The 17,301-nt window shown below is 43.7% G+C and overlaps 1 protein-coding gene across 19 annotated transcripts in view; it reads left to right on the top strand.

Annotated features, from left to right (window-relative positions):
* DLG1 (discs large MAGUK scaffold protein 1) overlaps positions 1-17,301 on the top strand; it is a 370,222-nt gene that overhangs the window by 194,461 nt on the left and 158,460 nt on the right. For all 19 annotated transcript variants that reach the window (XM_040349479.1, XM_040349474.1, XM_040349473.1 and 16 more), the window contains one exon: positions 13,313-13,449. In XM_040349479.1, coding sequence (XP_040205413.1) covers positions 13,313-13,449 — 137 coding nt within the window. The remainder of the gene's footprint in view (positions 1-13,312; positions 13,450-17,301) is intronic.

Genomic DNA, 17,301 nt, shown 5'->3' with positions numbered 1-17,301 from the left:
TATATATATATATATATATATATATATATATATATATATATATATATATATATATATATATATTCGGACACATACATCTTTCCCCTTGTATTTTGGCACTCTCAAGCAAGCTCCCTGTAACTGGGTTGTGGACACAAGTTACACTTTAGCACTCCGATAAGGTTGCCAGGCAACAAAAAGAAAAGCGCATTGCAGAACATGACAATTCAGAGTAGATGGAAGGACTCATCATTGACAGTTTTAGGTGGGTGATAACAGAATAGCTTATAAAGTAGGCTACCCAAACTATGGCCTTCCATTGGATAAACAAAAGTTTTTTTTTTTCCCCTCTTATGTTTTTATGTCTGTGGTTTTATATCCTTTAACAGTTCTGCTGAGTAATTTGAGGAAATAGTAATAATGATGTAGCATTTTGATAGTTTAGGTTTTATAATGTATAATGCTGTGCATAATAGCTGGTCATAAATATGCATGATGATCTATGCATAAGTCAATTTTTATATCCTGCGTGTCATATTCATGTCTCCTCAGTCTCCATCTCCCTTCTGTTAACTTCTTTTGCTAACTTGACTGTGGTGATTTGACATTATTTCTATAAAATTATAAAAAAAAGCAGCAGAATGCTATAGAGCAGGGGTCTCCAAACTTTCTGAACAGGGGGCCAGTTTACTGTCTCTCTGACTTTGGGGGGGGGCCGGACTGTGGCCATTGGGAGTAGAAAACTTAAAGGTCCCAACGTCAGTGGGAATAAACGATGCACCATCTTTGGGAAGGATTGTGCTCCATCATTGGGAGAAATTGTGCTCCATTGTTGGTGTCATTGGGTGAGATTGTGCTCCTTTGTTGGTGGGAGGAGTTGTGCCCCATCATTGATGTCAGTTGGATGAATTCTGCCTCAATGTTGGTATTAGTGGATGACATAGTGCCCCAAGGGCCTGATAAAAGCAAGCAAAGGGCCACTTCTGGCCCCCGGGCCGCAGTTTGGAGACCACTGCTATAGAGCACAAGCCACCTTCGTCTGGAACAAAGAAGGGTTGGGGGGGGGGGATTGGGGGAAAAAAACACACTTTTCACATTCAAGCCTGCCAAGACTAGCAACAAGCTACCTTCCCAGTTAAGCTGCACACCCACTTCTGTAAGTGAGAGGACACTTCAAAGCTGAATGGATCTGAGATATCTCTGATGTATGGATTAAAAACATTGTGTCCAAAGGCTACAACCTGGAGTTTTGAGTTTTGCCTCCTCCATGCTTCATGTTGATAAATGTGCCTACTGCACCTGTCAGGAGAAACCGTTTGCACTGCTTCAGTTGTGCTCTCAGGGTTCATTTTCCCTGTTCAGAAGCAGAAATGTTTCACCTTTTTTCTATTCCAACCTTTTGGTTCCCAAGTTAAATTGCAGTGTGTGGTCCACTCTGATCCTGAAGTACTTAAAGGATCACTAAAGGAAAATATTTTTTTAGCTAAATGGCTTCCTTTACCTTACTGCAGTCCTGGTTTCATGTTCTCATTGCTCGTTTTTGCTTTGAAGTAGCTGTGATCTCCACACTTCCTGCTTGTCTGGCTCCTTATGAAAAATCTCATGGCAGCTTTTCACTGTGGTCCAAGCTGTGTGTCTAAAACTCCTCAGAACCAGAGGAGTTTTAGACACACAGATTCATTTTAAAAACAAAACACTGCCCTGGATTTGTTTGTTTTTGTTCTGTGTCTCTCTCTACTTCACAAACATGAAACCAGTTTAAAAACGAAAGTGAAACTGCAGGCACATTTATATGATTGATTTTTATCTATTTTTAATAATTTTTTAAAAGGAATCAGTTAACTTTTATGTCTCTATACCCTGTAAACAGTCATTTCAGCAAAACATTTTTTTCCTTTAGTGACCCTTTAAGTTCTTACCTGTTCAAAAGTTCTGTATGGAATCTGTAATGTCATTGATTTTCTTCATCTGAGAGATTTTCTACCTCCAGATCCCTATATTTGCTTTATTGGTGCGACTTGCACATTGTTATAGGATAAATTCTTAGTTTGTGGCGATGCCCCTTGGCCTTGCCATGGCGCCTAGGGTGTTTAAAAAAACATGTAGTCCCAAGTTCGGCTGTTCTATGAGCCAGGAGTAATGTGCAACAGACAGTACAAGTCCTGCAATACTTTTGGTAGATCCTGGAGTCATCACACCAGTTGGCATTTGAGCCTTGTTTTGCAGATGGAACTGGTATGGGTTTGCCTTTCCCAAGAAAAGCTTCAGACCTTTCATGCCAGGGTGTAAGAGTTGTGTTCCCTGAGATGCCTCTCCATTTCCCTCTGTTCCAGTCTGTTCAGTACCCAGATATCTTCAGGCTTTCATTGTAGATGCCCTAGTCACTCTGTGGAATCAGTTTATCTGGACCCCCCCCAGCTTTGCTTTTCAGTTTTTTTAGGATAGTGACACAAGGCATTCTGATGGTTCTGAAACTTCAAACGGACTCTATATGGGCCCTGCAAGACCATCTCCCTCAAGGTCCTGTGTTCCATCCTGCTTCATGGTGACTGGCTTTGATGTCTTGGCTGTTAAAGCCAAAGTACTGAGTGTGTGAATCCCGTTTTGCTGAAGGCCAGAAAGCTCTTATAGTTTACCACCGCACAAGAAAAGTGTACTTTAGTGCAAAGAGGGAACGATTCATCCCAGGACTCTGTGGCACAAATTTTGCCCTTTATTCAACCAGAACTGGGCAAGACCTTCGCCCAGGAGACTATAAAAAGTCAGATTTTTGTCTTGTCAGTGCTTTTTTGGAGATTGTTAGCCACCCATTCCTTGGTCAGACTATTTGTACAAGGGTAGCTGACATTTTTTTCACCTGTGCACTTCCTGCTAACTCGTGTGACCTCACTCGAGTGTTGTCTGTTCTTCAGAGGCCACTGTTTGAACCTATCCAAAGCATTTCTCTCCCTTTTCTTTCATTCAAGGTTGCCTTTCTCATTGCTGTCACCTTGATTAGGAGGGTGAGCTTGGGGCACTGTCCCCGTAATTATTTTTTCCTTGTGCTTTACAATGGCAAGATTTTGAGGTGTTGAGACGGTTATTCCTTCTTGCCCAAGAGGGTTCGGCTTTTCACTTGATTCAGGGCATAGTGTGGCCTTCTTTTTTGTCCTGGAAATTGCTATGCAAAAGCTTGGATGTGGTTAGGGCTCTGCAAGTCCACTTGCAGCCACAGCCTTGATTGGTCACGACCCAATCACCTTAAGATGGATCATAAACGAATAGTATTACGATTTTTTTGTGTCCTCCAAGAAAGTACTCGCATGCAAGTAAAAATAGGATTTTTAGGGCAGCTTACCTGTAAAATCCTTTTTCTTGGAGTACATCATGGGACACAAAGCACCATAGTAATAACTATGTATGCTATACGCCACCTATAGGTGCATGGACACTGGCACACCCAAAAGACAGGTAGTCCCCCCTCTATATAACCCCTCCCATACTGGGCGTACCTCCAGTTTTTGTAGCAAAGCAGTATGATAGATAGAGATAGATAGATATATCTATCTATCTACTCAATCTCTTCCAATAGGGGAGGGACCTCTGTGTCCCATAATGTATTTGAAGAAAGGGATTTTACAGGTAAGCTGCCATAAAAATCCTATTTTCTTTATCGTACATCACAGGACACGGCACCATAATAATAACTATGTGGAATGTCCCAAAGCAATGCCATCTGAGTGAAGGGAGACGCAAAGCAAAACGGCCACCACCAGGACTTGTATTGCCACCCGCAGCACACTGCGCCCGATGGTGGCATCCTCCTGCCATCGTACATCCATCTGATTTTTGTGAATGTATGTACTGACGACCAAGTAGCGGCCCTGCAAATCTGAGTCATAGAGGCTTTGTTGATGTACTGTCCATGAAGCACTGACTGCCCTGGTAGTGTGCCTTAACCTGAAAAGGTGGAACCCTTCTTTTCAGACCATAAGCCTGACTAATCCCCTGACGAATCCACTTGGCAATAGTTGATTTTGATGCTACCTTGCTCTTTCTGGGGCCTTCTGGCAGCACAAACAAAACATCTGTTTTTCGTATCTAAGCTGTCGCCTTCAGATAGGCCTTGACTGCTCTAACTACGTCGAGACTGTAACAATCTTCCTTCTGCAGAACGAGGTAATGGAAAAAGGAAGGCAGGGAAACATCCTGGTTCAGATAAAAACCTGACACTACCTTAGGCAAAAAGGTTGGGTGAGGACACAACACCACCTTGTCCTTCTGTGAAAAATCAAGTATGAAAAATCAGCCAATTCTGATACTCTTCTTGCAGGGGTTACCGCAACTAAGAACACCAATTTCTTTGTCAAAAGAAGCAAAGGAATATTGCGTATTGGTTTAAAGGGATGCTTCTGCAAAACAGACAAAACTAGATTAAAATCCTTTGGGCACAAAGGTGACCTAACTGGCGGAGTTATCAGTTACCCCTTGAATAAAGGCCCGGACTAAAGAATGCAAAGCAAGCGACCTTTGGAACACGGCCAAGGTCCTCACCCTTGATCCTACTCAAGGCCAGCTTAATTTCTACTCCCAACTGTAGAAATGCAAGAATTCTCCCTATTACATATTTCTGAGGGTGCCAACCCTTGGCTTCACACCAGGAGACATAGGCCCTCCATACCCTATAATAGATGGTCCTAGAGGCTGGATTTCTAGCATTAATCAAAGTGGTAATTGCTGAACCTGAAAGCCCTTGACTCTTTAGGATGTAGCCAAACCGTTAAATTTAGCGACTGTAAGGCAGGATAGAGACAGAAGGTCTGGACAAAAATGGAAGAGTCCATCAATCCCATATTGCCATCCTCATGATCTCTGCATACCAGGATCTCATGGGTCACCCCAGGGCTATTAGGGTTGCCTGCTTCCCTTCCTCTTTGATCCTGCGAAAAAGCCGCAGTAGTGGCTGAACTGGGGGAAATTCATAAATCGGTGAAAACTGATCCTACGGGGTCCCTAACGCATCTGTCCCGAGCGTGAGTGGATCTCTTGTTCTTAACGCAGTTGTCCAACTTCTTGTTGAACCTAGATGCCAACAGATCTATGTCTGGGGTACCTCACCTTTTGACATATCGCCAGAAAAACACTGTGATGTTGAGACTATTCTCCCGGGAACAATTGTTGGCGGCTCAAGAAGTCCGCCTGCCAATTCTCCACTCTCGGGATGAAGACTGCAGATAGGCAAGGAACATGCTCCTCTGCCCAAGTCGGAATATGGTTTACCTCCCTCTAGGCTGTGTGACTTCTGGTGCCCCCTTGGTGATTGATATAGGTCACTGTTGTGGCATTGTCGGACTGTATCCGAACGGGACAATTCCGCAACCTGAACGTCCAGGCCATTGGAGCCAGACGTACTGCCTGAATCTCTAGGATGTTGATGGGCAAGGTCTTCTCGGACTCTGACTACTTCCCTTGAACAGTGGTCTCTTCTAGGACTGCTCCCCAGCCCTGTAGTCTGGCATCCATTACTATTTTCCAGATAACCGGAATGGAGGATAAACAGAAATAAAGCTGTGCTATAGAAACCTAAAAGTGAATTGAAAAATATACCAAAACATGATGAGCTGAACCAATATATATGATCGGTATAAAGTGAATGATTCAATTGAAATACAAATAAATCAATGTATATGCCACTACTTGAGTAGCTAGCTATATAGTATATATGGTGTAAATATGAAAATGAAGAAAAGTCTGTGGGCAGTAGATTAGGATGAAAGATGTCAGTCCACAAATCACCGGTGATACAATAAACACCAAATTGAACAGTGCACCTCCACCGTAAGGAATAAGGCTTACAAGAGGCAAGCTGTAACAAGCCTTCGGCTATAACCCAGCCAGGGTCCTTCTGTCCAAGGAAGTGTCAGCAACACATCAAATATTCCAAGGGGGGTAAACCACAGCGAACCAGCAAATGAATGCTCACAGATGTTCAGAACCCAGATAAGTCAGGAGATTACCCAAAAGTAAGAGGGAGCTCACATAGTGTAAGATCGTTTACACATTCAAGTTTATTAAAAATACAGTCCTGATCAAAAGTTTACAGGGCTTGACAAATTTGCTTGGAATCTAGGAGCCAGCTAAAAAAGTTAGGAGCCAGAAAACGCACCCCCGTCCTGACGAGCTTGCACGCAGAAGCGAACACATACGTGAGCAGCGCCCACATATGTGAACGGTGTTCAAACCACACATGTGAGGTATCGCCGCAATTGGTAGAGCGAGAGCAATAATTTCAGCCCTAGACCTCCTCTGTAACTCAAAACATGCAACCTGTAGATTTTTTTAAACGTCGCCTATGAAGATTTTAAAGGGTTAAAGCATGATGTCCCAGCATTCACCGCGTAATCCCGCGCATGCGCAGTGTTGACGGCGAGCCACGCCATCAACACTGCACAGTTGCCATCACAACGGCCGGCGGCGTCCTGAAAAGGACACGCCCCGCTGTGATGTTACACTAGGTGTGTAATGGCGATTGTTTGTTTACTATGGTGAATATGTATCCGCCCTCATCACATGACGCGCTTTGCGGGTCATGTGACCCGCGTCACGTGACAGCACAGCTAGCGCGAGACTACACGCGCAGCTAGTTCTGTTGATGTGCTATGATTGGCCCGCACGTCACTGCAAGAACACCAAACATCGCCCACAATGCACAGCGCCGTCGGGGAAAATAGTGACACGTCCACTCCCCGCTGGGATGGAAACCCGGAAGCACAACAGATTACAGGTAAGGGACCATTGAAAAAAAAAAATGTCAACGCTATGATGCTTAAATGGGATGGAGGTTAAGGATGCTGGAAAGTTCACTTTGAGGGTGAACCTCCGCTTTAACTTGTAATGCTTAACTTGTAATACCAACGGCCACCACCAGATGGCGCCAGCTAACACAAGGAAGAGCTTTTTTTTTTGCCCACCTTCCAAGCCAAGTCGCCAGGAGGCTATTTCTAGTCGCCATGGCGACCTGGCGACCGGGATTTGTCGAGCCCTGGTTTAAGACCACTTGAAAAATGGCAAAAAATCATTTTTTACATTGTTGGATCTTAACAAGGTTCCAAGTAGAGCTTCAACATGCAACAAGGAAAAAAAAGAGTGAGACAAAACATTTTTTGAGCATTCAATTAATTGAAAATAACGAATAAACTGAAACAGGCTGTTTTTTAGCTGATCAAAAGTTTAGGACCACATGCCTTTAAAAGGCCAAATATGTGCAAAGATGTGGATTCATTGTCATTTTCTGTCAGGTAGTCGACTACACGTTGTGATGGAAAAGACAAAAACTCTCCCTTTTTGAACGTGGTCGGGTTGCTGAACTGCATAAGCAGGGTCTCTCATCAAGACACTGGACGATCCTCAACCCAAATTAAGGCCCTTACTGGTGCTGACTGCAGCCCCATAACCATCAGACGGCATCTGAGACTAGGGGTGCAACGGATCGTCACCGATCCGTGATCCGAACGGGTCACCCCCGTTCGGATCGTCACACCCCGCGATCCGCGGAGCGCTCCGGAGCCTCGGCCTAGGAAAGTCCCCGGCTTCGGCCTAGCTCCGGAGCGGCGGCCATCTTGCTCCACCCAGTGTTCTTGCCAGAGCCCAGTGCACAGCTCGACACGCCTCCCCGTCTGACTTGTAGTCAGCACGCTGAGGCGGGGAGGCGTGTCACTCTGTGCACTGGGCTCTGATCCGTTTTTGTATCCGTTGCACCCCTATCCAGGAGGAATCGGTAGGGAATCTCTCCAGCTTGCTCTGTTACCTGCTCTGTTACCCAGAATGCACTCTGACTCATGCTTGTGATATTTTTGGTTACAGGCATAATGACCCTCTATGGCAGAAGTAGGCAAATGTACAGTACATCCTCTAGTTGTAGAACAACAAGTCCAATCATGCCTCTAGAATAGGTTAAAGAAAAGCTGTTGTTTTGCCCTAAATGTGCAAGCATAGGTTTGCTTTAAAGGCTATGTTCACCTTTAAAACCAATATTAAATCACATGATTTTGCATTTATTATTATTTTTTTTTTTTTTAATGAGCCTGCAGAGCATTGCACTTGCCTTCAGCAGATCACAGGTGCAATGTCAGGCTCTGGTTTTGTGCCGTATTCCCATTGGGCTCTCTGTTACAAAATTAGAGGAAGAATGAATGAACTACACGCGTGCTGAATAATGCACTTGCAGCCAATTCAAACTACAAGCATGTCTGCAGACTAAAGTTATTTTCATCACAAAACGGAGCTTATTTGTTTAAATTCAGTATATGTAAATCTGACGGACTGTTTACATGTTAAATTTTAAAAGCCGCAGCAAACCTGCTGACCTAACGCTTGCCAATGTGACAGAACACCTCTGATATTCACATTTAACTAAATCTGAAAATCAGAGGTGTTCTGTCACATTAGCAAGCATGTAAGGTTTGCTGCGGCTTTTAAAATTTAACATGTAAACAGTCCGTCAGATTTACATGTACTGTATTTAAGCAAATAAGCTCAGTTTTGTGATGAAAATAACTGAATCTAAAACTCTGTTGGATGTAACAAGATTAGTCTTTTTTTTCTTTATTGCTGATCCGAAAAATGATCCGATCCGTGACTCCTGATCCGAGGATCGATCCGATCCGTGAGTTTTTTGATCCGTTGCACCCCTATCTGAGACTGAAGGGCTTCAAAAACGTCTTCAAAACCTCGTCTCCTTGAACGCCACAGAACTGCTCGTTTGGACTTTGCAAGAGAGCACCCAACATGGGACATTCAAAGGTGGAAGAAAGTTTTATTCTCCGATGAGAAAAAATGTAACCTTGATGGCCCTGATGTTTTCCAACGTTACTGGCATGACAAGCAGATCCCACCTGAGATGTTTTCTACGCGCCACAGTAGAGGGTGGTTGCCATAATGGTCTGGGGTGCTTTTTTCTTCAGTGGAACAATGGAGCTTCAGTAAATGTGCAGGAGCATGACCTGTCCGCTTGCTATGTCCAGATGTTGCAGAGAGCATTCCTCATGACTGAGGGCCCTCGTCTGTGTGGTAACGACTGGGTTTTTCAACAGGACAACGCTACAGTACACAATGCCCGCAGGACAAGGGACTTCCAGGAGAATAACATCACTCTTTTGGCCCATCCTGCGTGTTCCCCTGATCTAAATCCAATTGAGAACCTTTGGAGATGGATGGCAAGGGAAGTTTACAAAAATGGACAACAGTTCCAGACAGTAGATGGCCTGCGTGCGGCTGTCTTCACCACTTGGAGAAATGTTCCCACTCGCCTCATGGAAACGCTTGCATCAAGCATGCCGAAACAAATTTTTGAAGTGATTAACAATAACGGCGGAGCTACTTATTACTGAGTTCATGTTTGGAAGTTGGATTTCTGTTTAGGGGGGGGGGGGGGGGGGGGTCGGTTTTTTTTTTTTTTTGGGGGGTGTGGTCCTAAACTTTTGATCAGCTGAAAAACAGCCTGTTTCAGTTTATTTGTTGTTTTCATTAAATTGAATTCTCAAAAAATGTTTTGTCTCACGCTCATTTCTTCTTGCATGTTGAAGCTCTACTTGGAACCTTGTTAAGATCCAACAATGTAAAATATGATTTTTTGCTATTTTTTAAGTGGTCTTAAACTTTTGATCAGGACTGTATATTGCACTTTCATGGTATAAGACATCGCAAGATAAAAAAAGCCGGCCAGCAAATGGGTGAACGAACACCCATCCACAAACTAGGGCAACGCGCTGGCGTCAGTGCGTCCAACTTATGGACACGTGTTTCATCATAAAATGACATCTTGGGGAACGGGCGACGCACTGACGCATCATGCTTTATAGGAAATGAGAGAACCAAGCCTAAGTTTGAGTAGCGGAACCAGAACACCTGAACTTCCACATGGAGATCCGTTAACGCCAGATCCGCCATCTTAGAACTTGGCAGGAGAGTTAAAACCCCGGAAACAGATGACTGACCGTACTGGACACCCCTTGGTTTAATCGCTCCACTGGTTGTTCTACCAGCAGCAGATCGTCTAGGTATGCCATTACTGCTATACCCTGGCCCCTTAGTCTTGCTAGTACTGGGGCCAAAACTTTTGTAAATGCCCGGGGAGTGGTGGCAAACCCGAAAGGCAGGGCCACAAACTGAAAGTGGCACTGTTCCACTGCAAAACGCAGAAACTTCTGATGCGCGGGGAAAATTGCCACATGTAGATATACATCTTTGTCTATCGATTCTAGAACTTCTCCTCCCTGAAGGGTAGATATGACAGACCGGATTGACGCCATGCGAAAAGAGCGGATGTTTAGGAAGCGTTTCAGATCCTTGAGTTCTAGAATGAGTCTGACATCTCCATTCGGTTTTGGTACCGTGAAGAGATTTGAGTAAAAACCACGCCCTGCTCTTCCGAGGGGGCCTCTATTATCACCCCGAGACATCAATCGTTCTAGTGCCAGAAATAACGACTCTTTACTGGTTCTTTGGGAACATTTGATTTCAGAAAAACTAAACGGTTGAAACTCGATCTTGTAGCCTTGGGCTACCACAGAGATGACACGCTTGTCCTGTATCTCCTCTTGCCAAGTTTCTGAAAACCACGCCCCTTCATAAGGAAGCCTTCAAATTCTGCTTTGTGGCTTCTGACCCCAGGGCTTCTTCTGGCTCTGTGGCTTACCCTTTGAACCTGACAGAGGGTGTCGTGACTGCCTAGAGGCTGTTGCCTGGGCACTGGAGAGGAAGCGCGTTTGAATGAAGGACGCCTACTCCTCCTCTTAACCTGCAGGAGGGTACTTTTACCACTAGAAATTTTCTGGATGTATTTATCCAAATCATCCCCAAACAACCCATGAAAGGGAAAACCAGCCAAGAGCTTCTTGCATTGCAACTCGGCTGACCAATTTTTCAGCCACAGAATCCTACGCATATGTACTAACATCGGCGCAAGGCGTGACGCCTGATGGATAGAATCCTTGATGGCATCTGCAGCAAAGCATAAGGCCCTAGGTAGCTCAGCTAAAACTTGGGCTTCGTCTCCTTGAGCAGGCAACTTCTTAATAACCTGCTTCATTTCGTCCCTGAGGGACTGACAAATGCCTGTTTCTGCCACTGCAGGCTGTGCTACCGCAACGGCTACAGCAAACGAGGTTTTAAGCAAAGATTCCATCTTTTTATCGGCTGGATCTCTAAACACCTGGAAATTGCCTACTGGACAAGTCAAACTCCTGTTTACAGAGGAGATGGCAGCATCTACTGCTGACAAACCCCACTTTTTTGTAAACTTTTCCTCCATAGGATAAAGAGAAAACCTCATGGGAGGAAGAAAATGCTTATCTGGGTGATCCCAGTCAGCATAAATCGGCTGCTCCAGCAATGGGTGTACAGGGAAAGTCTGTGAACCCTGTGGGGGCTTTAGAGAACCAAAGAGGAAAAGGGAACATCATCCACCTCTGCTGGGGGCAACTTGTATCCACAACGAACCAACTCCGTAATGGATTGAATCGGCAATTTGATCCCCCAAAGGTATTTCAGTAGCCCCTGCCCATTCGGGTTTTGATACAGGAAGGTCAAGGACTGGAGAGTGATCTGCTACGTTTTTTCCCGTTCTGGGAGGAAGATGCGAGCATCTTTATTTTCCCTTCCAAACCAGCCAGTGCTGAAGCCAAATCGTCCTTAGTGATGTATGCAGAGGCTGAAATGTTGGAAGCAGCTACAACACCTGAGTCTAGGTGGCTCAGATTGACCAGTTGCCTCTGGTCCTTCAGGGGAGGATTAAACTGCGGACGTACAACCTAGGAGCCTCAGACCCTGACTGCAGCAACCTTGCGCTCCCCTGCCTGCAATATTCCATCTTTTACAGGAAGACATAGTCCTAAGCACAAAAGGCAGAGGTACAAACATAGTACATCTACTGCCGAGCTTTAGTCCAGAAAATGAATAATATGCCACTATAATTGCTCAGCCTAGGAATGCCTGTATCCAATGCCCTTGTATGCTTCTGTGTCCCACCATCAGCTAACCAGACACTTGCAGAGTGAAAGCTTTTAAAGCCCTTGAGGCCTGCGCCATGTATCACGTGCATTCTGATTCTTCTTGCACGCGTCTAAGCTACGCCCCCCCCCCCTTTAAAAAAAAAATAATATATATATATATATATATATATATATATAGGGACTCCTCCCACCCAAACACCTACTGATTCAGTCTTGACAGAGTGGAGAAGGAGCAATGTTGCCTGCAGGAGCGTTTGCTGACACCTGACCATAAACACAGGGTAAGCATGGAATGTTAGACGTCTGGTATGTTTTACATTTGACATCCTCTAGTGGCAAAACACAGGCAAGACACAGTCAACTCAAAAAAAAAAATATATATATATTATGCATTTCTTAGGACCTTTCTGACTTACCCGTCCTGCCGCAGGATACTGCTGGAAATCGGACAGACACAATCTTCGCTCATCACGGCGGGCCGTGTCATAACAGACCTTCAAGGACCGGGTTGCCCTTGTATATGGGATCCCCTTCATTGGACCTGTATCGCACCCTGCCAGAGCAAGTGACCAAGGTGCTGGGTCTCGGGGTCCAGCTCTCAAAGAGAAACATTACAGGCCAAACCTCGTTCTTCCCCGAGGCTTGGGTACCACCCATTTGGCTCTTTCATGCATTTTAGATGGATCCGATTGCATAGTCCCTTGATCCCGACAGGCGTTTCTTAGCGGAGCTCTTTTTAGCACAACATTAACCGTGACCAACACCTTAGGCACTGACAAAAAAGCTGAGATACTCCCAGTATGGGAGGGGTTATATAGAGGGAGACTTCATGTCTTATGGCCAGTGTCTTGTGCCAGTGTCCATGCACCTATAGGTGGCGTATAACCCACATAGTTTACTATGGTGCTCTGTCCCGTGATGTACGATAAGGAAAAATCCTGTTTATTTGTATATTAAATTGTACCTGCCCTCAGTATCTGAATGCTTTGACCAAGTTTTGTGAACTGCCCATGTTACAAAAACGAAAGAACAGCATCCATGGTCCACTAAGGCTGCCCATGAATTGGTAATCTGAGTACACTAATCTGCATTGCAGGCTATAGCCTACAGTGCTGATCGATCAGGGATCATTTGAAAGGGCTGTTGTATAGAAGTCTATCAGTAGATATACTTCTGTACACCCTCCATGCCCATACACGGATTGAAATTTGGCCATTTCCTGCTAAACCAGGTGAGTTTCAATCCACGTATGGACGGTTTTACATTGTGTTCTAGTGGTGTTACAGTCCTGAAAAAAAAATCTCAAAATAAATGTTATCTGAATTCTATGTTGTCTCGAATAGGTCTTGGCTTCAGCATTGCTGGTGGCGTTGGAAACCAACACATCCCTGGTGACAATAGTATTTATGTGACTAAAATAATTGAAGGAGGAGCAGCACATAAAGATGGACAACTTCAAATAGGAGATAAACTTCTAGCAGTAAGTATGCATAACTAGGCGTGTAACAGAAAAACGTCTTGTCATAATTGCACAACAAATGTGTGCCTGAACACACAAATTGGCAAATGGTACAGACAGCATGGTAAAGCTGTGCAGAGTGTGTTAATATATAATGATTTTTTTTAAGTAGAACTGCTGCCAGACTATTTATATATTCTTAACGGTTAGTAAATAAATAATTAACTCGTTCTGCCTAATGTGTGGGTACAAAAGGGTTGGCTTTAAAATCCACACACCGCACACATGCATCGCTGGGTGGCTATTTTTGTGCTGAGAGTGAGCTTACTACATACTCCCAGCACAGTGACCGAGCTGTGAAAGACAACTTTTGGTCCCTGCTAATAATTGGTAACGGGTCCTGATCATGTGACCACTGTGATAGCCAGTCAGTGGTCACATGATTGGCTGATTATTCCCACCCTCTGGCTTTTAGAACTTTTTGAAAGGACAATGGGGCAGATGGGAAAGGTTTACGTGAGTCTCACTAGATATTCTAAATCATATTGGAATTCCACAGAGGATCTAGTGCACTAAACACTGGGTTATTCTATGTTTTGCCAAACGTTGTGATTGACCGCTTGCCCCAATGACCACCCTGCTAGAAAGGGAACAAAGTATTGATTAAGACTGGCCATAGATTAAACCATTTACTTGTACAATTTTTCTTTAGATTTACCAAAACCATATAGTAGAAGTTCAAACCTAAACTTTCAGTTTGTTTGCAATCAGGCAGGCCCTTGCACTACATAGCTGAAGATATAGCCAAAGAAAAGTGAATAAGTAAATTGTATAATGTATGCTTTCAAGCAGAGAAAGGAGGGGGGGCAGTGAGTGATACGCATACAGAGAGGGGGCTTGATGCTGGCTGGCCGTGAGGGTAGCCTAGATACTAGGCAAGTAGGAAGCCTGCTTTCTTCTACAGGGTTCAGCATAGAAATTACTGTTCTGCTTACTCTGCACTGGCAGGGAGGTAATTTGTCTTTTTACAGTCATAGTAATAGCTGGTGGCTTGTGATGATGTGAATAGCCACACTCGTCTGGTTTATTCTGGCCTGGTGACTGCCATCATTAGGACGCAGCAGGAGGAATGTAAGAATAACAATTGCCAACAGTGGGAATTCCCTTCATTTGAGGGAATTTGAATTTTGTAATCGTTTTAACCCCTCCCCATTTTATCTAATTTTTAAAATCTTGGCTGAATTAACCACTAGACGAATGCAAACTGTAGATTACCACTCTCAAGCACAGTTCCTGTGCTGCAAGAAGGTTAAATGTTGCAGCTGTGGTCTAGGAACTTGCAGCCATACTGTAATTGACAATTGCACGTTTCAAGAATACCTATTGACAACCAATCAGTGTGGTTCCCGATCATGTGAGCAGAGGCAAGCTAGAGAGGCTTATGCATAAACTTCTCCCACCTACAGGTGGTCCTGTTCCTCGCTCTCTGTGAACTAAGTAAATAGTACAATGTGTTTGTATAATAATTTTCACATGTTAAGTGTGTACGTTTTTTTATTTTATTTTTTTATTTGCACCCAAAACTTGTTGATGCCAAGATATTGCACTATTCATATTGATAAACTGTTTTCTATTATCCTGGAATACATACCTTTCCACTTAAAACATGGCACATAACCTCTTCACATTGCTGCCTAGGATGTTTGTGTTCTACTTGCTCCCCTTCCCAAGAGCATTTGAGCATTTCTCTCCCTCTAGCTTTGTAAACTGAAAGGGACATTTAGTGTTAGTATATGTACATGTCCTGTCATTGCAGCTGTTGTGGTAAGGCCATGGCTGCTGATAGAAATCACGGGGGCCCCCGTACAGCCTTCCTGACGGAACCAATCCCCCGAACATGTCAAAACATAGTTTTACACTAAAATCATTAGCTAACGCAACCATAAAATAACTTGGAAACATCCTGTAAAATGTAAAGGATAAAACTGTATTGAGTTAATAAATTATATGCGTAAATTAAACTTTTTATTTGGCATTTGCAGGCAGCCTATTCTTTACTATGAGAATGCAGCAGCTGGACAAAAACAGCCTTGGGTCCTCATTTGACAGCCACCCGGATGCAAGGGTATGGCTCGCGAACATTGAAAGTGTGCATTTGGTGCCACTCAACCACACCTGCACACCTATCAAATTGGGACCTGCTGCCTTGTTCATACTGCTTCTGCATCCTCATAGATGGCTCCTGCTGTGAAAAACTGCTAATTCACTCTATATGGGCCAGAGAACGCGTGTGAATCAGCCCTTTATTTTTTTTACATTTTAAACTTTTTGCAAAAAATAAAAATTCTTCTTCTTTACAATTATTATTTTTTTTTTTTTTTTTTTTTTTTTTTTTTTTTTTTTACAACTCTGTTGGAGGGGTTTTGGTGAGATATGGAATTGAGGATACAGATTCTTCAATTGCTTTCTCAGCTACACTGAAGATGAATAAGCAGGAGACAGAGGCTCCTGTTCATTCATAAACTAAAGCATAGTAAACACTGTTTACTATACTCGGTTATCAACGAACACAGGAGTGATCAGTACCGAACACTAAATTTGTCCATTCTAAAAAAGGAAGCTAAACATGTAATTAACTGTCCTCTTCCTCCGCTCTCCATCCTAGCACATGCCATGTATCCATGGCAGCTGGTAGCCCATGTGAGAAGGGACGGGGGGGCGGGGCACAAGTGGGGAATTAGAAGCAGGGAGGGGGACCGGTACAGGCAAAATCAATTTCAGGAACAATGTCTTGTGTCTCTCCCTACAGCAGCTTTAAGCTGGTGGAAGGGAGCAAAACGAGCTTTTCAGCTGCTGCAGAGGGCATCCTGTAATTATGCCTCTGCCCCAATTACCCCTGCTGTTCAGGCACCCCTGTGTGCCAGGGTCCCCTACCGGAGGACTGGTGTTACCCTCTATCGGCGGCCCTAAAAAAGGCACCACCAAACTGTTATTTTAATCTTATGTGTATATTAAAGTTTTGCCTTTGTCATTCTACTGTATCTTTCTGTACTTTTACATGGGATGCCTGTCCTGTGGTGATGTCAATATTCAACCACAATATTTTTTTTCTTCTTGGAGGGTGTGATCTTCACTCCGTTTAGAATGTTTCACTTACCATCTAACTATTGTAAGACAAATGCATGTGCTTTATTTTAATCAGTTGATTTGTATTCAAATACAATAAGATTAATACTGTTTAAAGCAGCAGTACCCAACCTTTTTGGCACTGGGGACCAGCTGTGTGCAAGAAAATTGTACCAACACATGGGGGGAAATCGATTTTTTTTCTTATTTTTTTTGCAGGCAATTTGTCAGGGTAATGGGTGCTTCAATTATCCCGGCACCATGGTTAGTATGGTGTCAGGTTGATTGAAGCACACTATTTCTATCATTAGCAAAAAAACAAAAAAACAAAAGCTGGACAGCCGCACTCCAAAATTTTCTTTAAAAGAGATGTCTTTATTTTCAACTGTGCATACAGTCACTGCAAGCCCACAAAAATCAGTATGGCCAACGTTTCGCACTGGCGTCAGTGCTTAGTCATGGCTAGCAAGGTTCACACTACAAATGAAATATATACACAAAACATACAATCATGTGATGAAAAGCCCTGCCTACAGCAGGGAGGAATCAATTAAGTTAATCAAGCAGTAAATCAAACGGCACTTTAAACAGCTGAAATATGGGTTAAACCTCCCTCAAGTGTGTCCCTTTGTAAAAAAGGGGAGAAAGCGTGAAAAACACATATTGATTTGTGAAAAACCTGTGTATAAATGAAAATCAAAATGAAATGACAATGAAGATAAACAAATATATAAAAAGGGAGCTGGT

This window comes from Rana temporaria, chromosome 4 (assembly GCF_905171775.1).
Source record: "Rana temporaria chromosome 4, aRanTem1.1, whole genome shotgun sequence".
NCBI classification, from domain to species: domain Eukaryota; kingdom Metazoa; phylum Chordata; class Amphibia; order Anura; family Ranidae; genus Rana; species Rana temporaria.
Note: the sequence above shows the minus strand (reverse complement) of the source record. Positions and strands in the feature narration are given on the sequence as shown.